The 27,013-nt window shown below is 41.9% G+C and overlaps 1 protein-coding gene across 1 annotated transcript in view; it reads right to left on the reverse strand.

Moving 5' to 3' along the window:
- LOC124789737 (serine/threonine-protein kinase 32A) overlaps positions 1-27,013 on the reverse strand; it is a 603,517-nt gene that overhangs the window by 148,002 nt on the left and 428,502 nt on the right. Inside the window, exon 5 of the mRNA XM_047257189.1 lies at positions 10,825-10,862. Within this exon, the coding sequence (XP_047113145.1) occupies positions 10,825-10,862 (38 nt within the window). The remainder of the gene's footprint in view (positions 1-10,824; positions 10,863-27,013) is intronic.

Raw genomic sequence — 27,013 nt, forward strand, 5'->3', positions numbered from 1 at the left:
GTGCATCAGGTTCAGCGTAAAATGAAGATGTTTTACTACAAAAAAGGGTTTAAAACCCGAAGATAACAGCTAAGACTGTTGACTTGAATAAAAAAAAATATTTTATGCCTTTCTTGCTTATGAGTAGGTTTTAACAGATAAAACAAATTGCCCTCCAATACTCTCATAAGGAAAAAATTTAATCAATATTTACGGGATTCGTCACTTTAGGAGGCTACGTGGTAAGTGGTGGGTCCAGTTAAGGGGAGGCCCGACAAAAGCACGCTCTTTAAGAATCATTTTCTCGGGATGTGTTACAGATATCAGTGTCAAATGTGGCCTAAATGTTTATTGATATTTCCTCTACAAACTGGAATTTTTTCGACCGGAAATGTCGAAGAGCAAAGGCGGAAGTGCCGTCGGAACGAAACAAAATTTCGATGTAGACCTCCACGCGCGGTATGTCACAGGTCATCTGGCTCGTCTAAAATCAAAATTAAGTTGACGTTAGTGAAGAATATAAGATTCTTTAGCAGTTGTGCCTCGCTTAAGTTATTTGGACCGTAGGAAACAAAATGGCGGCCATTTGAAAAAAAAATAGGGTTGTCTTCATCGACTTTACGACTTCATCGCCAAGTAAAAATATTTATAGTTGATAAATGGGAATAAAAGTGGTACAACTCCTGGACAATTTAGTTAGCTTCGTCGGAAACAAAGAATCATGCCAACCGTTTCAGTATATTTGAATTTATCAAACCACGCGATAAAGAAAACGTCATTTCGATAAAAACGCGTTTGAAGTTTTTACTACATGTAAATGCAATATTATGCAACGTACTTTCAATCTCCTATTCCGGGTCCATAAACTAGTCCTTCCTCTTCCCCACAGAGGGCATTCTGTTCGATCTGGGCCATCCTGCACTGCTCCAGAGCCGTTCGTACGGCCTGTGACAAGTGGTTTTCGGTCCCTTGAATCCGGTGGTCGTCTGAATGCTTGGCGGATTGCGTCGAATAGAGTCCCGGGGTGACGTCCATCGTTGTCATGGTCTTCAAAATTGCTGAATACCCTTCGTTGACGCTGCTCACTGCCAGGAAAGTCGCAATCTCTACAGTCTGCGCACCAGAATGCAAGTGCTTAACTTCCAAACACACGCGTTCAAACTTTCATTTGAATTTTGTGTGTTTCCACCCAAGCACCGGTACAATAACTCGTCCTCCGAAAGAAAAAAAAAAACTGGTGCGTGAAAAAGGCCGATTTCAGGCAGGTGCATTTTATTGTTCAACCGCGAATAACAAACAATTCCGTTCCGTATTCGGAAAAACCGTTTCAGGTGTGGATTCTAACATCCTGTAAGGGTTCGAAAAATGCAACTTTAAAAAAAAAATCCATTTTTTGAACGAGAATGTAGTAAACATCCCCTTAATGTCATATAAAACAAACTATCCTACGATGATAGTTGTAAGATAATTTTTGGATAACCTTTCTACAATGACAATGATGAACGAAATTAACGAATAGCTATTACTCTCTAACTGGCCGACAATAGGGAGAACATATGGTACAGAATTTAGATGTCACTTTCAGAGCCGTAATCCAATCGTGCGCTAGTCTAAGCGATTGATACGACAAAGGTCGTACCTGTGGCAGTTATTAGCTCAGGGAGGCTGCCGTTATCGGGCTGGGAACTTAAGCTCGCCGTCAGACTGAGCAGACGTTACGGGCTTGGGCGCGGCTGCGGATTAAAGCGGATGGTCCAGTCAGGCTAGCAGTACGGGCTACACAGCCCAGGTCGGCAACAGGCGGCCGCCTCCTCCCCTCCCCCCGCCCCCCACATCCCGCTCCTGCCGGGCTGCGCCGGCGCCGGGGGACGGCCGGCCGGCGTCGCGACGCCGTGGCGCCGGGGGCAGGCCGCGTCTCGCCGCGGACCCGCCTGCCTCTTATTTCCAGGTGGTGAGCGAGTCGATGCACCCGCCATTTCTCACAGTAGGAGTTCTGCAGCTCAGGTTGGGGTTGAGGGTTACCTGCTCCTAGCGCTTTTGCGATTTCTCTAAACGCCACCACAAAACCAATGAAACCGTCTTCAGCATGTACCAGAATCTAAGTAAATCTCGAACGGAAATTTCAGGATAAATCTGCTACCAGCCACCTTGCTATAGAGGGGTGGACCACAAGCAGTTCGCAAATATGCTTCTGGCGTAATAACAAATGGTTCAAATGGCTATGCTACGGGACTTAACTTCTGAGGTCATCAGTACCCTAGAACTTAGAACTACTTAAACCGAACTAACCTAAGGACATCACACACATCCATGCTCGAGGCGGAATTCGAACCTGCGACCGTAGCGGTAGCGCAGTTCCAGACTGTAGCGCCTAGAACCGCTCGTCCACCCCGGCCGGAGCGTAATAACACTAAACAAATGAAAATAGAAATTTACTAGCGAACCTGGTAATGCTTCGCAACTGCTATAGTAACTAGGTAACGTGCTGATCTCCTCCTATTCCCTCGTTCAATCCATCTTCTCCTCCACTCTCTTTTTCTTTCTCCTCCTTGCCCCACTCTCTGTTGATCTCCTGTTGCCCCCACTCTATGTCCATTTCTTCCCCCTTCCGGTCTGTCCATCTCCCATTCATCTCTCTGTCTGACCCTGAGCCTTGTTTACTGTTGTTGCAAATTCAAATTCCGCGAAAATATTCCAATCATAACGCGATGTTTCATAAATGAATCTTTCCTGTTTTCTGTGGAAAACGAGTGCTAGGAAAGGAAGAAAACCAACATCGATCTACATACAATTTTCTTTACAAATATACATAATGAGAAACATTGTTATGTGGAAGAAACAATTTGTCTAATGATTTAAATTCCCTGCTATCGTAGCTTGCTATCGTAGCTGTAATTGACTGCGAGAAAGAGAAAACAGCAGATTTTCGCAGCAGCGCACAACAGAGTACTTTCTTCCCCTCAGTTGGTCTTAACAGAAAAGATGTACATTGTCCTTTAATTTTTCCTAGCAACGTTTCCTCTTTCTACATTCACTATGTTACATTTAAAAAAAAGTTCCGTTTCATACAGTAACGTGTAAAAATCAAGTAAGTCGGTAGAGAACTACTATGGATTTTTGCTAACTACGTTTCGCCTCCATATATTCTACCCACCCACCCACACACACACACACACACACACACACACACACACACACACCAAAAATCTCGAAATGTTACTAGCTGTAAACTTTTACACAATACTCTAATGAACATTCGGATCGAGATGGGCTACCTAATATTTTAATATTAGAAGCTGTTCATTAGAGTATTGCGTAAAAATTTAAAGTAAAAGAACTTTCTTAGATTTTTGGTAAGAACATTAAACAACGACTTGTCTTTATACAATATCATGGAGTGTAGACTATAAACACAGATATACGTGCAGAGAACAATGAACCTACAAAAAAGATGCTCAAAGTAGTTTCCACGCTGTTATGACAAAACATTTCATGTTTTCAACACTGTTTTACAAATTTCTTTGTAAATCTTCCGGGACGGTAGGTTTTCAAATTCTAGGTGGATTCCTTCCTTCAAACGCCCAACTTCAGCATTCTTGGCAGGGTAAACTTCATCTTTTAGCATGCCCCAGATTAAACGAATACATGTCTGTCGTATCTGAGGCTCGTGAGGGCCATTCAGTACCTCCCCGCCTGCCAATCCATTCATCGAAGTTTTCGTTTATAAACACTCTCATAATAACCGAATAATGGAGGGGCGCTCCTGCTTGCTGCCATATCAACTTCTCAACCGGCTGCAGTTGTTCAAAAATAGCACTACTTTCCAGTTCTAACAACGCTTCTTGAAGCAGTCTATGTAATTTATAGAATTATCGTTATAGAATAAGGCGCAATCAGCGTAGCGCTGAAAATACAAAGGCCATACACTCAGGCCAGGAGAGTTTAACTCTGTCTCCATCGCCACATGGGGATTTGTAGAATCCCAGTAGACGCTCATCTTCAAAGTCGCTTCGTCGTTCCATGAGAAACAGTAAGTTGCGTACAACTCGCATAGTTTTGTATCCGTGCCCGGATGAACTTCATTTATGCCTTGATATACAGTAGGACCATATGGTCTCCATTAAAGCTTTTTCTGGGTCTTTCGTAGGGCTTGTAGTTGCTGTCCCGTACTCTCTGGAGGGTTTTGTTTGACGTTTAGCAGGGGACTGCACGAAACATTGCAAGAGGAGTTTAAGATTCTTTTCTGTAGTTACAGAGTTTGACCTACATGAACAAGGAACGTCCGCAACCGACCCAGTCCCTTTAAATTTTAAATTTGCGAATACGTTGTTGAGATTGAGGCAGGATGTTTGGGAAACGTTCTACCAAAAAATCACAAACGTACTGTCAAGTTCCCACCAAGCTTCCCACACAAATACCTGCTGTTCTGTAGTTCACTTTCTCCTCATTGTTTCTCAGATAACAACACATAACACAACCTGTAACTGCTTCTGTCAGCTGATTTATGAGTACTGCACATTAGTCGAGTTCATAAATGACTACCTTTACATTTTTACCCTTTTTGTGCAACCTATAATCTGTTCTTAAATTATTTTTTAATTCCACATCGTGAGCTGACACTGCAACAAAGTGTGCACAGGTTTAGCAACTACCAGCACGAGGATTTCCAAGCCCATGTTGAAATGTTTGTAGAACACATATTTACACTTTGAAAGAGATCAACCCAGCAACACTTGTTCAGCTCGAAAGCACTGCACCTACCATGAATTTTCTAAGGATTTAACTCTGGTGGAAAATACGACTGCTTAATTTTACTTCTAGAGTAATGTGTATGTCCTTAATGAATTGTGTCTGCGTTCATCCCTCTCCCGCAGCTTGCGAGTTTGTCCTCTTCAATTCTACTTGAGTAGTACACCCTGTAGCTTACCTCTTTCGACAAAACGCCTTTATCTGACTCCGGACAGGCCTGAGCAAGTACATATCGATGGTAGGCAATGAAAACCTCGTAACTCCTTTTCATTGATTTTGCAGGGGAAACAAAAACTGCTTCTTAAAAAATAATGTTAAGTGATACAGATAGTTGCTACATGTGGAACTGTATAGTAGTAGCCTAGTTATTGACAGATTAAATAAATCCATGCGCTTTCAAATGTCCCTTTGATTACGGAGTTACTGGTTACTGTAATTACGAGTTTTCACAGACAGGTGGAGTTACGAGGTTTACATTGCTGACCATTGATATGAAATAAATATATCCTGTTCAGACAAGTATTTACAGAGTATAAGCCTTTTTTATCGGCTAAAAGTAAAATCAGACCTACTTTTCACTTTTCTGAACGTTGAGGCACACACAGAAATCCCTCAGACTCCTTCTTCTCTCATATAATATGAGAACATGCCAGGTTTTTGCTTTTATCGTCTTCTTTAACTCTGTATCTTTTAGGCAAGTTCACTCACATGTATAGTAGTGTAACATTATCCTGTAAAACTTTTGTCGTACTTATATTCATGCCGTCTCTGAAAGAATAAGTAAGAACATTTAAACACAAAAATCCTGCTTTGCAAGTCGTTTCCCTTGTTGCTTCAGTATGGCTACAGTCTATATTTACATATTCATTTGAGAGTGCAATCGTGCACTTCTTACTTTTTTGACGTTGACTACTCTTCTTTTGTCTTCCACTTTTCATTACCTGGACTGTTTCAGAATATTCCCACTCTTCTAAGACGTTAATAACGATGTGTCCACAAAGAATGTTCTGCAACAGCTACTAATCTTATGGAGAAACGGTGACTGAACTTGAAAGAGAATTACACGGAACAATACGATTGATGTCCAACAACTGCTTGGAAATGAATTGGTTTATCTTACGTCATGTGTTTGCCCGAATATAAACACATACCTGAATGTAAAGGCTATGCAATTTAACTTGTAAATTGTATGTTCTCAGTTTCTACCGTGCCGTATAAAACAACGATTAATTAAGTTCTGAGGAATCTTTGAACACCCAGATGTCGGGTTTCGTAAAAATTTGCTGTATTCAGGCGCCTTTTGTAACGGTAAATATTCAGTTTTGTCGTATTTTCTTTTAGGCCAAAGCTCATATGTTCATGTGAGGTGTAAAGTGGTTCAGTGATGTCCCATTGGCAGCAGATTTCACCACACTTCTGTCCCACGCCCATGTGGACGTCTGGCACGATGGGAAGGTCACCACGCTCCCTCTTACCCACATTTAAATCCCGTCTGCAAATGGTTAAAATGGCTCTGAGCACTACGGGACTCAACATCTGAGGTCATCAGTCCCATAGAACTTAGAACTACTTAAACCTAACTAACCTAAGGACAGCACAGACATCCATGCCCGAGGCAGGATTCGAACCTGCGACTGTAGCAGGCGCGTTGTTCCGGACTGAAGCGCCTAGAACCGCTCGGCCACAGTTATCGATTGGAATTCATTTTTATAAGAAGTGTGACATTATTGTAGTTTAGTGTTGTGTCTATCGGGCCGTATTCGTATTCTCTAAGTGTCTAGAACTCGGCTCTTTCCATTGATGTAATTGGTTTCACAATGTAATACTCGAGTTATGTATTCTCATTTCATCTGAGTACGTCAAAAAGATAATGGATTCTGGTTTCTTGAGTACAGAAGTCTCAAGCTACAAATCTATAAATCTTTCAGCCGAATTCAGTTCCCTGTTCTTCCTGCGCGAAAATACCTTTTTGTAACACGCTACTCAACAAGCACCGCAAATTTATATAGGTTTCATGCTAGTGTCCAACAGCAAACATAGTAAGAAAGAGAATTCCGATTAATTGTTCCTTACCTACAAGTTCTAGACCGTCAGCCCACATAACTGCATCCAACATCAATAAGAAATGAACTCGATAGAACATTCAGTAGCAAACGGAAATATTATCGGCAGAATCATAGTGAGGAATATAGTGAAAACATTGGTCAGTAAACTAAACGGCCGCTGTGGCCGAGTGGTTCTAGGCGCTTCAGTACAGATTGGCAAAATCAACGTGAAACAATAAAAAAGGAAAATATACGTTAAACAGTAGCTGGCATACCTGGATGCAAAACGTGACGGTGCTCAAATAGAGTATTTGTTTGGTGACATTTCTCAAACGATTTCAGAGTTCGATAGTCACAAATACCCAGAATGTGTCTGTCAGCTGGCTATAAGGAGGAGTGTAGCGAAAACATTGGTCAGAAAATGACTTTTTCCGTCAAATCTGGAAGCACTACAATGTTGTAAATCAGACAGGATAAATATCATGTGATGCTTTCTTTCTGTATAAATGTAGAGCAGTTAACTAAATTTCTATTAACGCCACCAATCAGTTTGCAGATTCTACTGGTCCATCAGCTCCTTTACCCTCTGTCCTTCTCCTCCAGCCCCCTCTCTGTCAATCTCCTTCTCCTTCTCCCTCTCTGCCCACCTCCTCTATCCTTCACACTCTCTCCATCTGCTTTTCCCTTCTATCTCTGTCCATCTTCTCCTCCCCACTCTATCTATCTACTCCTGCCCCGTTTTTCCAGTCCTCCAGCTCCCTCTAGGTCCAACTCCTCTTGTCCCTTCTGTCTCCTTCCACTACCTCCGCCCATCTCCACCACTTTGCTTTCTCTTTGCACTTCCTCCTCCTCTCCCACATCGTTGTCCATCACACCCCTTCCCCTCTCTGTCCCTCCATTTCTTCTTCCACCCGTTCTTTTTCCACATTATTACTCCCACCCCAAAATGTGGCTGCTGGCTCTTACCCACAGAATACTTCTTTCCAGATAGTAAGTAATGTGGGTACCAAATTGAGTTGATATCATCCAGGGGCTTATGAGGGTTTTTTTATCTGCAGTTCTGCCCACTTACGCATATGTCACATCGGTTTCACACATATTTAACATATTTCGCACGTATCCGTGTACATATTTCACCTGCATGTCTAGCGACTTTGGCCCTCCACATTCGATTTCACGTACTTCAATGTTCTCGTCGTAATAATTTTGTAGGTATATTCAGTGACATATGTGGATACTGTATGCGAAATGTGTTGCGTTTAGAGTTAGTAGCATACAAGTAATAAATTTAAATGTCATTCACGATGCGGCAGTTTTCCAGGCATCTCACTGTTTACGACGCAATGTCTCCTAAACTATGTGTCATACCATGATTTTAATTTTGCTGTTACAGTCAGCGGTATATGCAAAATTCTTCGCGAATAGAGTCTAGCATAGAAGTTACATATGAAATCATTGTGCCTGTCGTGGTAGTGCGGTAGCGTTCTTGCTTCCCACGCCCGGGTTCCCTGGTTCGATCCCCGGCGGGGTCAGGGATTTTCTCTGCCTCGTGAAGACTGGGTGTTGTGTGATGTCGTTAGGTTTAAGTAGTTCTAAGTTCTAGGGGACTGATGACCATAGATGTTAAGTCCCATAGTGCTCAGAGACATCATGCCTGATGCGGCAGTTTTTACTGCATGAATAGCGAAAATGTAGTAAGCAATAAAATTTTTTGCTTTCATCATTTTGTGGACGTTGCTAACAAGAAAAGTTTTTTAAAAGTTTGAAATTGTGTGGAATATTTGTTGCACGTAACTGGTGCTCTCATTCTGAAATATTGATGAATGGAGTCTGGGAATTTGCGTGTAGTAGGATACTAACCCTTTGACAGGTAGGTGGTTTTAGCGATTCTTTCTAGACAGTAAGTAATATGTGTACGAGCTTTAGTTGTAAGCTGTCCAGTGGTTTGGGAGTAGTTTTGGAACGTACATACATAGATACATTTTTATAATATGTGTGGCTTAAAAGACAAACACAACCTGCAGTAGAGGTTGCAAAAGATGACCAGTACCAACATAAAATCATTATAACTTTGTTTTTCTTTTTCATCAGGGACAGACAATGAAAGCGTAAGTCTAGAGGCATGTTTTTGAAGGAACATGTGATTACGTTTGTTCTTAGGAAAATTATAGAAGTTTGTTCCTCTATTCATGAAACCGAGTAAATCACCCTTCTCGGTGGATATACCAAGTAATCTGTATCAACAGGAACTCATACAAGAGGGGGGAGCACCGTACGTAATAACGCGAAATTTTAAAAAAAATTGTTCAAATGGCTCTGAGCACTATGGGACTTAACAGCGGAGGTCATCAGTGCCCCAGAACTTCGAACTAATTAAACCTAACTAACCTAAGGACATCACACACATCCATGCCCGAGACAGGATTCGAACCTGCGACCGTAGCGGTCGCGCGGTTCCAGACTGAAGCGCCTAGAACCGCTCGGTCACCACAGCTGACGCGAAATTTAAAGTCTGTTTGCTTACTCATATGAAGATTTTTCCATTCTCTACTGGAATTTAAAGTAAAGTCGAATTTTGGGGATAAACGTTTGATGTGGGAGAAGATACTAGTTGAGGCTATGAATTTACGAGAATATCTTTTTTCTTTCAAAAAAATGGCTCTGAGCACTATGGGACTCAACTGCTGAGGTCATTAGTCCCCTAGAACTTAGAACTAGTTAAACCTAACTAACCTAAGGACATCACAAACATCCATGCCCAAGGCAGGATTCGAACCTGCGACCGTAGCGGTCTTGCGGTTCCAGACTGCAGCGCCTTTTTTCTTTCATTTCCATTTTGTTTTTCATTCATACAGGAACGTTATTCTTTCATTTATCTTACTATTTAGCACATACCTCCGCAGTTTACGGCTTTGTGGAAGAGAAAAGGTTGTTGTCCGTGTACTAAAGCATGGCATGCTTTTTCAACGACAGCGCTTACAGGTAAAATGACTAGTCTGGTAAGTGAACTTCGCCACCGGAGGTGTGAAGCTAACGCTGACAAAAACGTCACACAGCAAAATTGGCGCTACGATATTATGTCGTAGCTATATTTCTGGGATGATCATATCACTTGGGCGTGGCTGCATCATGAGAAAAAGTTTCCACTCGGGTCACGCAACGCCTGTCACTACCGCAATATATCATCCACGAAGCAAAGCGCCTCAAACAGCAGCACATTTCATAGAAACCACAGTGAGTGGACGAAAGAGAGAATGCCGTGTTTCGGAAGTATTTACAACGTATTTTCTTTTCACTTGCTTTATTATAGCTTAAATTTACTACAGTTTAACTTACTTGTTTATCTTTCCGGTGGTTCAGTTCATACATCAACTGTAATTACGGCCTCTGTAAGTGATGAATTTTAATAACTGTGGGATGCTTCTTACCTCGTAAACATGTGGTCTCCTTCTGCTCCGTTTCTAATCCCCATTTGCTGTGATTTAGTCCCATACGGTCACTTTCGCCTCTACTTCCTTAAGATACTTTTTACATATCGGTAATCACGAGTCCTTTATAAAAGAATTTTAATTTTATTTTCGCTATATTGCGCTAACGTCCCTACATAGTTTAACTACAAAATTGCAGCAAAAATGTCGTTAGTGACAATTAAAATGATTAAAAAGAAACGTGTACTGGTAGTGGGTGAAGGCAGACGCAGCAACGAAATTAAAGATAGCTTTTCCATGAAACAAATGTTCATTTTTTACGCGTTTTTTGCCATAAATACGCAGTGACTGATATAAGACTGGATAAATTCTTCCCTACTGGGTCACTGAAAACTACGCATCGTAAATTTAGTCCTGGTGGTAGAGCCAAAATGATGAATTATTGCTCTTTACTGTGCTATGCATTCTGACTTTATAATCTAACACTACAACATTTATTTAGCATGCAGCAGAAGATAATGGAACCAACTGAGTACATTACCGATACTTAACACTAACGTAATATGAGAACTACTTATGCGAAACAAATCTATTGTTGAAAATCTTTTTATTATGTCGCTTACCCTCCTCGTTGAGAAGTATGTTGTCTGGTTTCACGTCCCTGGAAAGAGAGAAAGGAATGTAAGCTACATGTTTTGTTTTGGCTCAAACTGTCATTATAATTTCCTTATTTCTTACGATTTCAGTGAATAAGGAATAAATGGAAGAAACACAAATGTTACGTAGCCACTAAGGCAATGTAGAATCTTATAACACACACTAAACTAGGAAAGAAAACGAATCGTGTGAACAGGGCCTGCTACCTATTTTCGCTCACGACATGAAAATAGCAGGCAAGACTGCATAATGCAGAATGAAGGACCACCTTTTACTGGTTTCTTACACCGCATATCACTGTATATAGGAAGCTGTAACATATTAAGTTATGCTATGTCAGAATTTCCAGAATTTCCAAACTGATAACTATCTGAAATCTTTGCCAATTTTATACAGGAGTACAGAATGTCTTACGTACCTTTAATAAAATGGTTCATTCGTCTACTCGTTTTTAAATAACGAGAACAGTTTCCACACGCGATGTGTTGTGTGCTTCAGGACTTCAGTTGTTCGTAATTTGGTCCTAAGATTCATATACAGTGAGTCAGGAGTGAGGGTATATGCTTTTAGGGCTGATAGTATTGGTGAATCGGAACAAAAGACTTGAAATGAACATATGCCCTTTTCTAGACCGTATCCAACATACAGCTGTCAGAAAATCACAGTCGAATGTTGTTCTTCACCAACACTCACGAATACAACCAAAGTGACACTAGGCTACGTAGTGATCTCTTTACTAACCATTTCAATGCGCACTTCACAAAGGAGGAACTTTTCACTCGTGTTTTACATGCGTGTTCTCAAATAAAGAACTGTACGATGAGCTCAGATCAGCGACACAGCAGCTGTTCGCAAAATGCAGTGCAATTGATGGTCGACTTTTACAACATCATTTGTGAGGAAACCTCTAAATGTAACCTTCAAGTAACATTCATTATGTAGTTGTGTACACGGAAGTAATAAAAGCAAGATACCTACTCCGTATAGGACCTGCAACATGCGGTCGTGCTTTATCGTGCTGAAATGTAGAGTTTCGCAGGGATCGAATGAAGGGTAGAGCCACTGGTCGTAACACATCTCAGATGTAACGTCCACTGTTCAAAGTGCCGTCAGTGCGAACAAGAGGTGACCGAGACGTGTAACCAATAGCACCCCATACCATCACGCCGGGTGATATGCCAGTATGGCGATGACGAATACACGCTTCCAATGTGCGTTCACCACGATGTCGCCAAACACGGATGCGACCATCATGATGCTGTAAACAGAACCTGAATTCATACGAAAAAATGACGTTTTGCCATTGGTGCACCCATATTCGTCGTTGAGTACACCACCGCAGGCGCTCCTGTCTGTGATGCAGCGTCAAGGGTAACCGCAACAATGATCTCCGAGCTGATAGTCCATGCTGCTGCAAACGTCTTCGAACTGTTCGTGCAGATGGTTGTTGTCTTGCAAACGTCCCCATCTGTTGACTCATGGATCGAGACGTGGCTGTACGATCCGTTACAGCCATGCTGATAAGATGCCTGTCATCTCGACTGCTACTGATACGAGGCCGTTGGGATCCAGCACGGCGTTCCGTATTAACCTCCTGAACCCACAGATTCCATATTCTGCTAACAGTCATTGGATCTCGACCAACGCTAACAGCAATGTCGCGATACGATAAACCGCAATCGCGATAGGCAACAATCCGACCTTTGTCAAAGCCGGAAACGTGATGGTACGCATCTCTCCTCCTTACACGAGGCACCACAACAACGTTTCACCAGGCAACACTGGTCACCTGCTGTTTGTGTATGAGAAATCGGTGGGAACTTTCCTCATGTCAGCACGTTTGTGTGAATGCTCTGAAAAGCTATTCATTTGCACATCACAGCATCTTCTTCCTGTCGGTTAAATTTCGTGCCTGTAGCACGTCATCTTCGTGGTGTAGCAATTTTAATGGCCAGTAGTGTAGTTGCAAGTTCTGATAATGACGATGGAATCTGATAGGGATCACGCACACTACTGTCCAGAGCAGACCACAAAGGCTCAATAATGTTGACATCTGGTGAGTTTAGTGGCCAGGGGAGATGCAACAATTCATCCTCGTGCTCACAAGAATAACCTTGGACGATGCGAGCTGTGTGAACAGGGTCCCTGGCGTCTTGGAACACAGCACCAATACTGGGAAACAAACACTGTACTGTGGTCTCGATCTGATCAGCCAGGAGGGTCGTATAATCCTTGGCAGTGAAGCGATCTTGCAGAGTAACCACGGGGCGCACGGAATACCACGAAACGGCTGCCAAATCATCACCGAAGCCCCGCCATGATTCAATCTTGTGACGTAAGTACGACCAGAAATTGAGAACAGTGTGAAACAAGACACATCCGGCGAAGTGACTTTCTCCCACTGATCAACAACCCAGGTTTTATGTATCCGGCTCCTTGTTTCCCTGTTACGGGCATTTGCACCGTTGATGGGTGGTTGTGCAATTCCAGCTCGCCTGCAATTCCCGGCTCCCTTCGTTTTGTTTTGGTTTTCAAGAGTTCTACATGTAGTTCTGCAGTGACTTTTACAGCTGCCGTCCCCTTATTTTTTGGTTACAGTCCTCTATGACCGTTTGTCACGATCACTCAACACACACTGTTGTCGCGTTGTGACATAGCGGCTGATGTTCTGCCGTGTTCCCTGTATGCGATACGGTGCCTCTTAAAATACCAACCACCTCGGCTCCCTTGGTTACGGAATCACGCACCACACTAGCACCAAAACATAGGCAAGCAAAACTTTTTTTGAAAAACTTTTTTACTTTGATATCTGATCTTTATAGATTTTTATGAGCTGAATCCAAATCTAACCTTAGTTTGATTGTATCAACCACAGTTTTCGAGCAATATGCTTTTTATTGTACAGTATAAAAGTCCTATGCTATACGGTAAACGGGGAAATTAATGAAACGCTTTGCTACAACATAAGCATGGTCTGTATTTGCAGTAAGGTATCTAAAACAATGACATGTGTTGAAACTTCCTCGGAGATTAAAACAGTGTGCCGGACCGAGACTCGAACTCGGGACCTTTGCCTTTCGCGGGCAAGTTCTCTACCATCTTTTTTTGTTCCAATCTAATTTTGTTCGTTTTTGTTCGTGGCATCTATTCGGGGCGAACGTCACAAGACATCCGTTTAAGTTCGTCGTCGATCCATTAACTCAGTTTTTTTTTTTTTTTTTTTTTTTTATTACAGAGGGCAGCTAACCCTCTGACCGAACACGCTGAGCTACCGTGCCGGCTACCATCTGAGCTACCCGAGCACGACTCACGCCCCGTCCTCACAGCTTTACTTCTGCCAGTACATCGTCTCCTACCTTCCAAACTTTACAGAAGCTCTCCTGCGAACCTTGCAGAACTAGCAAGGTTGTGGCTAAGCTATGTCTCCGCAATATCCTTTCTTTCAGCACTTTCTGCAAGGTTCGCAGGAGAGCTTCTGTAAAGCTTGGAAGGTAGGAGACGAGGTACTGCCAGAAGTAAAGCTGTGAGGACGGGGCGTGAGTAGTGCTTGGGTAGCTCAGATGGTAGAGCACTTGCCCGTGAAAGGCAAAGGTCCCGAGTTTAAATTTCGGTACGGCACACAGTTTTAATCTGTCAGGAAGTTTCATATCAGCGCACACTGCGCTGCAGAGTGAAAAACTCATTCTGGAATGATATGTGTTAATAGAAGTTTCACTTGTCAGCTGGAATTGGTTTGTATTTTCTTTCTCTTTTTTCGTTGAAGCTTCTTGTGTACCTTTTTCTACGATGAGTCGCTTGCTGAACTTTTCGGTGAAGTGACCAACAGGAGTCCCCCATCATGTTGGTGTTCCAGCGGCCTTGGTAGCGTTCTTCCATCACTTTAATGTCCTGGTGAAAACGCTTTCCTTGCTCCTCACTAACATCTTCCATATTGTCCGGGAAGTAATCAAGGTGACTGTTCAAAAAGTGAACTTTAAGGCTCATTAAAGATCCTAAAGTTTTAAACTTCTTTAATATTGTCGCTATGTTAGTTACATATTCTGGGTCTTTTTCATGTCCTAAGAACTTTGTAACGACTTGCTTGAGCGATAGCCGTGCTTCTTTCTCATTTAAGGTCATTGTGAATTCAAAGTTAACATCAAACATCAATTTTCTAATGTCAGGTCCGACAAAGACACCTTCTTCTAGTTTAAGTTCTAAAAGGTACGGAAACTTTTGGCAGAGATACTTAAAATATGGTCCACACCTTCTTCTAGTTTAAGTTCTAAAAGGTATGGAAACTTTTGGCAGAGATACTTAAAATATGGTCCATCTTTAGGCAAAGCCACTACAAACTGTTTCATTAGGCCTAACTTTATATGTAGGGGTGGTAGGAGTACGTTTTTTGGATCTACAAAGTTTTTGCGTAGAATGTTCTTGTCACCAGGTTTTAAAGACTTCCTCACAGGCCAGTTCTTTCTGCACCAGTGTTGATTGCTAGCCCTACTGCCCTATTCACACAAGAAACATGGCAATTTGGTAAAGCCACCTTGCTGACAAAGGAGCATGCCTGTTACTTTTACTCGTAGATCGCCAATTATCATCCAACCATGAGCAGAATAGCCTATTTTATTTAGCACAATTTCTAGGTTTTCATAGCTTTTTTCATATGTACAGAATGTCCAACAGGTATAGGCGCATACATGTTATCATTGTGTAATAAAACAGCCTTTAAAGTAGTTTTGGATGAATCACTAAAATAGCTTCCAGTCTTCCTTTTTGTATTCAATACCAAACTCATTCATCAGACTGGGAATGTCTGAGCAGTACACTAAATAACCTTCTCGTTGAAAAACTTGGAAAATTGGTGCTCTCTCTTTGTATACATGTGTATGCTGGTTCCAACTGCCAACAAGTTCTTTTCTTTTAATCTGGAGCCAAGCAATTCAGTTTCTTCTTTCGTTAAGCCCAGATCCCTAGGCAAATCGTTAAGCTCGGTCTGAGTAAACAATTTGGGCTCTAGACTTTCTGTATCGTATTACAATGGAATTCATCATCATCTGGCTCATCTAAATCATATCGTACATCAGAAAATACTTCTGCTGGAATAGAATTGAAATCTTTTGGTGGTTCAGGAAACGGCAAATCCACACCATGCCCTACTGGTCAGATGGCGGACGGAAGGTTAGGGTAGCTTATTACCTTTTTGTTTTTCGAATTATGACCAGTAATATCATCAGAATGATTTCTTGGCTCCCTCCACATCATAGGAATAGCAAATCGAAAGCCTGTTTTCTCCTTTTGGGACCATTTTCTCAGATCTTCAACACACACGTAACATACCTTATGTGGCACCCAAAATTTATCTTGTTCACCAAGTTCAGATCCAAAGTGTGATAGATACACTTTTTTCACCAAGTCTGTAATGTTTGTTTGGTGTTTTTTAATCACCAATTCACCACAAATATAACAAAAACAATTAGCAGAATTTTTACAACTGCGATTAGACATTGCACTGGGTACATGTACAGGAAATGGTAAAGTGAGGTTAGGTTGACAGTAAACAAAACACCATCTGTTAACACTAGAATAGAATCGACCTTTCTTTTTGCCAGCAAATGTTTTTGAGCAGTGCTACCTGATGTGTTGGTAAATGTGCCAACACCTTGTAGATACAGGCGGCCTAAATGCACGCTATCTAACGCAGACGGGCGTGAATTCTGGAACAGGATAAGTAGTGAATTCTAATAAGAAAAGTATGCAGCTCCTCGAATACTTAACTTTATTCTATCCTTGTGGTACATCGCTCTTGATAATACAAATAAGACTATCTTCAGGTACGGTTAATGGCGCCTTGCTGGGTCGTAGCCATGGACTTAGCTGAAGGCTATTCTAACTGTCTCTCGGCAAATGAGAGAAAGGCTTCGTCAGTGTAGTCGCTAGCAAAGTCGTCGTACAACTGGGGCCAGTGCTATTCCGTATCTCGAGACCTGCCTTGTGGTGGCGCTCGGTCTGCGATCACACAGTGGCGACACGCGGGTCCGACATGTACTAAATGGACCGCGGCCGATTTAAGCTACCACCTAGCAAGTGTGGTGTCTGGCGGTGACACCACACTACCAACGTCATCTACATTCATTACATCTCCTTTTCAAATTATTTTAACTATATAAAAGCTGTTAAATTCTTTAAAAAACCGCTTAATTTAATACATTTAACTGTAAAATGTGAAGATATGGTGGGTAACATTTTTTTAAGTATCTTATTTGGATTTCCCACCCTAAAAACATGTTGTTGTTGTTGTTGTTGTGGTCTTCAGTCCTGAGACTGGTTTGATGCAGCTCTCCATGCTACTCTATCCTGTGCAAGCTGCTTCATCTCCCAGTACCTACTGCAACCTACTTCCTTCTGAATCTGCTAAGTGTATTCATCTCTCGGTCTCCCTCTACGATTTTTACCCTCCACGCTGCCCTACAATACTAAATTGGTGATCCCTTGATGCCTCAGAACATGTCCTACCAACCGATCCCTTCTTCTGGTCAAGTTGTGCCACAAACTTCTCTTCTCCACAATCCTATTCAATACTTCCTCATTAATTATGTGATCTACTCATCTAATCTTCAGCATTCTTCTGTAGCACTACCTTTCGAAAGCTTCTATTTTCTTCTTGTCCCCACTATTTATCGTCCATGTTTCACTTCCATACATGGCTACACTCCATACAAATACTTTCAGAAACGACTTCCTGACACTTAAATCTATACTCGATGTTAACAAATTTCTCTTCTTCAGAAACGCTTTCCTTCCCATTGCCAGTCTACATTTTATATCCTCTCTACTTCGACCATCATCAGTTATTTTGCTCCCCAAATAGCAAAACTCCTTTACTACTTTAAGCGTCTCACTTCCTAATCTAATTCCCTCAGCGTCACCCGACTTAATTCGACTACATTCCATTATCCTCGTTTTGCTTTTGTTGATGTTCATACATAAGAATAAGGTATTTTCAGCAAAAAAGGTTTCCATCGCTGGCCTGTGTAATTTACCCACGCTCTAATTTACTTAGCTCCGACATATTGCGCTCACAGCTTCACAAAACACTGTTCTCACCACGCCTGACACCTGCAACTCTTTGAGGACAAGTTCCGTTCGCGGTAAAATACAGCAACGCAAGCTGCGGGCTTGGCTAGCATCTGCATTTGTGTTCGAGTATGCACTTGTCGTCGTGTTTTCAAATTTTTGCCCAACACCTGCAGTTTATACATCGAAGTAAACTTGTGAGGAAGGTGGCAAGCCCTATGAATAGATCGAAATTTTTACATTCATACTCTGCAAACCACTGTGAAGCGCAGAGAAGAAGACTTTCGCTCTGTACCACATATTTATGTTTCTTCTCATTCTGCTCGAGAATTGGAAGAAGCGAGAATGATTGCTTAAATACATTTGTGCGTGCTGACCTATCGTAGCTTAGAGATCTGTAAAGTGCGATATATAGAGTGCTGAATTATTTTCCTAGTTCCCTCCCTAACACTATTTCTTGAAAGCTGGTAAATAGGTATTCGGCGCGAACTTAGGGTCGATCTTCAAGCGTCTGCCAGTTCATGTTTTTCGGTATTTTCGTAATTATCTCCCGTGACACAAACATTTGTGCTGCCCTACTTTATACGCGTTCAGTACTCCCTGTAAGCATCTTTTGACATACTTCCCTCATACTTAAAAATCTTCCAGGACGAACCATACAAGGGTCTTATAAATAATCTCCTTTGCAAACTGAATGAATTTTCTCAATATCCCAGCAAAGAACCGATGTCTTTCGCCTGCTTTATCTGCAATGGAGTCTATGAGAGCGTTCCGTTTCATATCCCCACGAATTAATTGTATTTTCTCATTTTGAAAGAATTGAAGGGCGATCTGTTTAATTTTTAAAAATCATTCAACAGCGAAGATTGCATAAATAATTTTTATTTAAGAAAACTGGTTTCAGCAGTCTATGCTGTCATCTTCAGATCTTTCTTCCTCCACAAATTCCTAAACCCAGATATGTGTATGAGTTGAGTAATGCCAATTGTGGAACGGCGGTATTGCATGATTAGTCACTGTTGTCAAAAGCTTCTTAAAACATATAACCTGTAAGACACTTCGCTGGAACACTCCTTCAGATACAGAACGATCTATCGGTGACCCTCCATGCATGATAACAATCTTTTGTTCTCCCAAGCAATGAATTCTCAATCCAGCTGCAAATTTAGTTTGATACCCCACATGAAAATACTTTCATTAATAAGTGTTGATATGGTTTTAAGTCAAATGCTTTTCTGAAGTCAGACAAACACGTGACCATTCAATCAGCCCTACTTTTTATGCGTCCAGTATAATGCATCAGGCTGCCTTGAGCGATGGCTTTCACAACGTACGTGAGAAAAGCGGGGTTTGGATTTCGCGTGGCCGAAATCTTCGTTGTTCACTATGTCTGCAAAATCCTGACAAACTACTTTCTATTAAACCTAGTTTGATTGCATTGGAGTTGTTGAATCAGAATCGGGTAATGTGCGTCCTAAAGTCGTATAATAACATGTGTGGTCAAAAGCTTGACAGATCTGTGTGACACGATTTCAAGGCACTCAATATAGCTGTTTAATAGTTGAAATGTGGTCCAACGATAAATCTACGGATTGGACTTGCCACTGATTGATGAATTCCTTTCCTCTATGAAGTCCCACCATGGAGGATAGCAATATGTTTATTTCTTCCAGTATCCGTCACAACTGCGATAATAGTTATTTCTTTGTGGCGACTAGTTTTGTATCATTACGACCTTTCCAAACCCTAGTCTTAAACTAAAGTGTTATCATCCAATCGTTCGACTGGAAGGAAGCCATTTTATAAACTCGCATGATGTTTAACATTTTGTATTCATGTTATGATGACTAACGACGAATATGAACATTTATTACTCATGTGTTCACTGATGCACTATATGATTCCATTTACGTTTAAGGCTATGGTTTGGATGATCCGAAACTAATCGCCACAAACTAATGGCTGTTATCGCCGCTGTGACAGATATTGGAAAAAATAAAAATACTTGTTATCCTTACTTGAAATGTGCGATTATCACGGAATGTAATGAGTCACTGCGGGCTTTCGGTGAACGCACCCCAGTATTCTAGGGTAACGCGTGCTGGTCGTTGTGTACGGAGTATCAGCTAGCAGGATGCAAACTCCGCAGGCTGTGATTAACGAGCAAAGCCGCGGTTGGCCACCAGGCGGCTCACTGAACACCGACCTCAGGGTTATCAAGACAAACGAGCTCTGGCCCTGAGGCATATTTTTCCAGGGGCAGTGTTATACGACGGGAATCGCTACACATGGTGCGCCATGCTCCAGCTCTGAAGAAGCTCACTCCCCGTCCCCTTTTGTGTACGATGAGACGAGCTCCACAACTGTCACACAGAAAAATGGAAGGTGGTGTAGGATTCAGATACTAATCCATCACTCTATCGCTTCCGGTTGTATCATCACAAATTTTGGGTGATTTTATCCACAGCCGTTAAACAAGAGGAAACTTTACCAAGAGTTTAGGGCTGGGGCTAAAGCTAGGAGACAGTACCCATGCAGGCACAAGAGCCGCAGCAAACACTACCATCAGCCTTCCCAGGCAACAGGGGAGAGTCACCAGGTACCACAGACGATGCAAGCCCGTAGTTTGGGTGTTCCTTTATTGTACTGGTGCTGTGAAATAGAATAATGATCTACTATGAGAACCCAACGTTAAGCTGATAACGTTGTGGCAGTCTGAAACTGCCGCAAAAATGCTATTTCAGAGAGCAATTGCCATCTATAATGTCACTCCAGATGGGACGATGACCTCTGTGTGTGCGACTTTTAATAGAATCTTTGAGAGAAATTACCACCTTTTGACTGCATATTTGTATTCATCTATTTTAAACAATCATTATTCAGCTTTACAACTATTGTCATGTTAAGTCTGAAATCTCGAAAAATGTCCTACCTACCCAAAAGACATGTCATCGTCAAAGTAACAATTATCTGCTCTTATAAACTAGTCTTCGTATTGAAGGATGTGAGTACATATCAAAGGCAAATAATATGGGTGGTACTGACCATAGTAAATAAATATTAACCGACTGTAAAGCGTATCTCACCGCCAATACATTGCTGTGACCTGCAACCAACACCTCCAAATGCCGTCCATACCTTAACTTTTAATAGACGTCTAATGGCTCTGGACCCAAGCATAATGAATCCAGTCGGAAGATGTGTGAAAAAATAAAAAACAAAGAAGTGATAGAGATTTGAGATAACTTAGAAGAAGAAATGGTTCAAATGGCTCTGAGCACTATGGCATTTAACGTCTGAGGTCATCAGTCCTCTAGAACTCAGAACTACTTAAATCTAACTAACCTAAGGACATCACACACATCCATGGCCGAGGCAGGATTCGAACCTGTGACCATAGCAGTCTCGCGGTTCCGGACGGAAGCGCCTAGAACCGCTCGGTCACCGCGGCCGGCTAGAATAAGACCCAGAAGCTCCGTCTTCTTGTGTGAACAGTAATATAAGTAGCGCGAAGTTCAGTTACTGATGAACTGTCACACGATATGAATGGAAGAGAAATCAGTTCAACATCTTACGGAGTACTGCAATATCAGCATATGAGTCAGTTTAGACTCTACAAAAATGATCCGTCTGCGTGAAATGAATTTGTCACTCCGCGACAACGTGTAAGAAAATTCTGTTACCACAGCAATGCGTGTGCGAAATTCTGAGATGTAAAAAGAAGGTACAGAGTACAGAACAATTAGCAGACAGCAAAATGCAGCAGCCGTATTATTCTTATGGCCAGAACAGCTTCATCGACAGTGCTGGCTCCACGCTGGAACGCTCGGGTGGATATTCCCCTCTCCGTTTGAAATTCTTGCACACTTGCTGTCTGATCCGTCCAGAATTTTTTCTGAATTTACAAATGCTACAGACTCCAAGAACATGCGAATATCATTGGTTGCATCCTTAGTGGCAAATTTTATAATTTTTGAGGATTTCCTTTTCCGCCTGTTCTACAATGACGACGATCAGAAGTATATGGAACTGACCACTAGATGTCACAAGACGTAGAGCCACCAGTATAAAAGGAGGTGGGAAGGATTGTGTTTTCAGTACAAAAGTTGTAACAGCAGAAAATGCGTCGGTAAGGGAGCTCAGCGGCTTCGAACATGGACCAGTTATTTGAATGTCACGATTGTAATATATGAGTCAGGCACATTTAAACCCTTCTACAGCTGTCCGTCTCGACTTTTGGTGATGTATCTGTGAAGTTTAAAGGCGAAGGAACAGCTACAGCTAAACCAGTATCAGGTATACCACTTGCGACGGTCAGGGACCGCCTAGTATTGTGGAGGGTGGCTCGGAAAAAATATCATGAAATCACCGGAAGGAATCACTCTTGAGTTCTTAAGTGCTACCAGTAGTCCAGTCATCAGAAGTGTGACCACACTCCTTTTTCATTTCCACTAATAGATGTCCGGATTCTTTTGATCAAATGGTTTATACTGACGCCACCGAAGCATCGGTGACTTGGGTCGGAATTAGGCTGAATGTACACTAGTGTCCAAAAGCTAAGGATAGTCACTGAAACACAGAAATGAAAGAAAAGGTGAGGAACCACCCAACATCGCCGTAAATATTTACCAGCGAATCCTACTTCTTCGCTCTGAGTAGGAAAAGAGTACTCCGTGCTGTGAATAGTGGCGAAACCGAAAGATAACCATAACTGTGCATAAGACCATGCGTGTCTCAGTCTTGCGTGTCCTTTCACAGTGAACAGAGTATACTCTCTTGGTCACGTTGACAACGTAATGCCATAAAGAGCCATTTGGACTATGCTTTGCAGGGTAGAATAATCGGTCGCCTGGAAACAGGCGAAACGTATACCGCAGTCTCTGTAACCTTCTATGTTGCACAGTGTGTCATATCGGAGCCTTGGCACCCGTTTCGAGGAACAGAAAATGTTAGTCGTAGCCCAGTAACAGGTCGACGAAGCAAAGCTACCCCAAAGAAGGAATTTGATCATAACTGCACGACGAAATTGGCGAACACGTGCAAGACAATTGGCTGCAAAGCTTGCAGCTGCCTCCGCAGTTGCTGTTTCCCGACTGACTGTGTATCGGAGGCTCGAACAGCAGTGTTATTTACCACACGTCCGGCCATGTGCATCCCTAAAATCTGCAATGCTTTTTCAATGGAAATGAGGATTCTGTCAACCGTCATTTGATCCTCTCATTGAAATTGGTGTACAGAATCATGCCGTTTAATGATTTGCTCTTTCTCACGCATTTCTGTAGTCATTGATTGTCAGCTTTTGAGTCTGTGAATCCAGCAAGTTGTTGAACGTCATCACCTTCCACCTCTAAATTTAATTGTCTGGCAACATCCACCACTCCTTCAATCACATTATGAATTGGATCAGAATCTGGTGCTGATTCCCCCTCAGTTTCGGCGGTGAAAAGACTGGACACAGTTATTTTCAGGGCGCTATTTGAAGTTTATTGTGAAATTTCATTCCAAGATTGTCCAGTTATTCTCCTGGCATCCAAAACATTGACACGCTTCCAGAAATCTTTAACTGAATGTCCATCGTTTGGTTTCACAGCTCGTTTTATAGTTTTATGTAGATGTGCCCATCTCGTGTAGTAAACTCTAAAGTTCTAGTTTATTTATTTAATCGTATGGCTAGGACCCTCCGTCGGGCAGGCTGTTCGCCGGGTGCCGGTCTTTCAATTTGGCGCCACTTCGGCGACCTGCAGTTGATGAGGGTGATAGGATGATGATGAGGATAGCACAACACCCAGTCCCTGGGGGGAGAAATTTCGTCGACCCAGCCCGGAATCGAACCCGGGCCCAGAGGATTGACAATCCGTCACGCTGACCATGTTCTTCTTCTGTCTTTCCATTTTGTTTGGTATTGTTCGTTGTGTTTGGTCTAGGCGGATGTCACAAGACATCCGTTCAAAGTTATCGTTGATTCCTCTACTCAGTTTTTTTTTTTTTTTTTTTTTTTTTTTTTTTTTTTTTTTTTTTTTACAGAGGGTGACCAGCCTTCTGACCGAACACGCTGAGCTACCGTGCCGGTGCCATTCAGCTACCGGGGGCGGACAATGTTCTAGTGACTCCCTGGTACATAGGTTGAAGCAAACTGGTTCTATTCGGTACACAACTTTCATATGTGAGTCGTGTGGAGGATGATCTGGTGCGTCGTCGATTAATAGCATAATTTAAAATGGTATTTGTCTTAATTGGCAATAACCTCCGATTCAGTGATGAAGTGATGATCAAACCAGACCTCAAAATGGAAAGCTGCCACTCAAGCTTTTGCATTCGACTTCTAAATCACGGGCAGCCCAGCTTTAGATGCATTTTTTAAAGCTCTTGGATCATCTGAGCGACAAACTAAGAGATGTTTTAATTTACAATCACCATCACTGTCAATCTGTCTTAGGAGGACAGTTTTTCACTTTTACCTGATTGTCATATTATAATGTTAACATTGTTTCTATCTACACGATAATATCATTACGTTTACGAATGGTACTTGAATTCAAAGGCTGAGCATTTTACACAGCTTCGAGAATTTTTTCTTTGCCTTTTATAATTGTTCTGGATGCTGATTTCAGCTGATCAAACTTCTTGCTCAATTCACTAATTTTAAGGTTTGCATCAAAGTTTTTAATAGTGCTAAGTTTACATTCCACAGATTACAGTATTCTTTTCTAGCTTGATGGTAATGAACCAGTTCTGCTTCGTTTGAATGATGTAATTAGAATCTATCAATTGGGCGGGCTCTGCGGATAAAATAATTCCGCACGAAAGAGTTCCGAACTTGTTGTAAGCTGATCACTGTGTGGTCGGCGAGGGGAAATAAAAGGGTACGGTCCTGAAACAGACGAATTGCGTAACACCGGATTTGCATGAAACGGTGTAGCGTATACTACTCCACCTCCTGGCAACTGAAAATATATTTCGGCGCGGAACTGCTCCCGTGGAAGTGAACGTGGAGTAGAAAGTTTCGCACTCCTAATCATTTTCGGATTGTCATTAACCTAATCTGTGATCTACGGGAGAAATAATCAAATGTAAATATTATTTACATTAGCGAGTAATCCAAAGAGTGCTATAGGGCAGTTACTGTTTACAGCGCTTGTGGTGGATTATTTCGTGAATTCCATGTGACTGTTTTGCGGACGATGGTGTACACACAGGAAGTTTGCAACGCCAAAAGACTGCAGCGAAATGAGGGGAGATCTGCAAAGTATCGCTGATTTTTGCAGTGACTGGCAGTTGTCCTCACCGTGAAATGTAGTGTGTTGTTCGTAAGTAGTCTAAGAGGTCCATTACGCAATTGGCAATAAATCACTAGAAACGGTATCCACCGCAAAGTACGTAGTGGTAACTGTCCGGCGCGGCCTAAAGTGAAACAGTTCTAGCTATAAGAAAAACAGATAGCATATACAGATTCACTCCAAGAATCTGACGGAAATAAAATTCATTCGTGAAAGAAGTGGCTGACTAAATACACGTTCAATGTATTCTTCAGTATTTCTCATCAATCTGGGATCATTATGAGGCTGATTTAGAGTAGAAATAGAGAAAACCCAAGGAAGAGCACCTTCTTTCGTTACGGTATTGCTTAATACACCGAGAACGTAATGGAGGTTCTCAACAGATTCCAGTGGCAGTTGTTGTAAGACAGGCGTTATGCATCATGGAGAGAGTTTGCCATTGAAATTCCTGGAGCGTAGCCGCCACTAGACTCTGGATTCAAATTACTGCCACCCACATGTGTCTCGCAAAATGATGGCGAGAAAGTGAAGGAAAAATGACATCACACGGAGAATTACAACTGTCGTATCGTAAAGTGACATGCGTGTGTAGCTGTAGATTTAAGCGTATATGTTTTATGCTTAAATGTCGGGAAACAACAGAGGTATCAAACGAGAAGATACGTATCGGAACATTATCCTGCAACCTTATACTCACAGGAGCGTATAATTTTCACTTTATAAACTTCAACATTTTTTAAAGAAAGTAAGTTACAAACAAGGTCGCGACTCCGCTGTTTATCCGTAGTTAAACTTTGATAAAGATAGATAATGGCCATATCTTGGTAAATAATTAAGAAACCAATCGAATTCGTAGGGAATACGAAAACACGAGGGCGTGCTGAAAAGAAATGCCTCCGACTCATTTATGTGAATGTCTTGAAGCTTTTTAAACGAGACAAAATATTTTAACACTCTAAATCTTAATTCTTCATGTCTACATATTTATTTCTCGACGTAGTCACCTGCCGCCTAATAATTTTCTCCCAAAGACAGATCAGTTTGTTGATATCATCACTGTAGAATGGCTGACTTTGTTGACGGAGCCAAAACTTCACCTATGCTTGTATCGCCTCATTACTATCAAAGTGAAGTCATCGAAGGGGTTTCTTAAGTTTTGGAAACAATCAAGATCTTATGGGTCGAAGTCTGGACTGTATGGTGGATGATCGATGACAAAGAAAGCAAGACGTCGGATTTCAGCAGTTATCACAACCTTCTTGTTCGGTCTGTGATGCTGATGGAGAGGCAGCTCGATGTGTGGCATATTTTCTGCCATTTAGCTACTTGATTCCCGCATTCTGTTTTTCCCACACCGACGAAGTTACGTAACACTCCGCCATGTTAAACGGTACAATTCTGAGTCCTCTAACAGCAGAGCCGGTCGCTGTGGCCGAGCGGTTCTATGCGCTTCACTCCGGAACCGCGCAGCTGCTACGGTCGCTGGTTCGAATCCTGCCTCGGGCATGGATGTGTGTGATATCCTTAAGTCAGTTAGGTTTAAGTAGTTGTAAGTTCTAGGCGATGGTGACCTCAGATGCTACGTCCTATAGTGCTCAGAGCCATTTGTTTCTAGCGGCAGGGGGCTGCAATTAGCGTGAATGAAGAAGAAAAGCCATCCCAGTAATACGTAATACCTCTACCGATATTTACAACAGAATAACCGACCCGGAGGCATTACTTTTAGCACGACCTTGTACGTATCATTTTGTGAAATACTTTGCTTTAAGTATTATGTATTTTGAAAAAAAAAAAAAAATTTAGCTCTTGATAACTTGTA

Source organism: Schistocerca piceifrons, chromosome 3, assembly GCF_021461385.2.
Source record: "Schistocerca piceifrons isolate TAMUIC-IGC-003096 chromosome 3, iqSchPice1.1, whole genome shotgun sequence".
NCBI lineage: Eukaryota > Metazoa > Arthropoda > Insecta > Orthoptera > Acrididae > Schistocerca > Schistocerca piceifrons.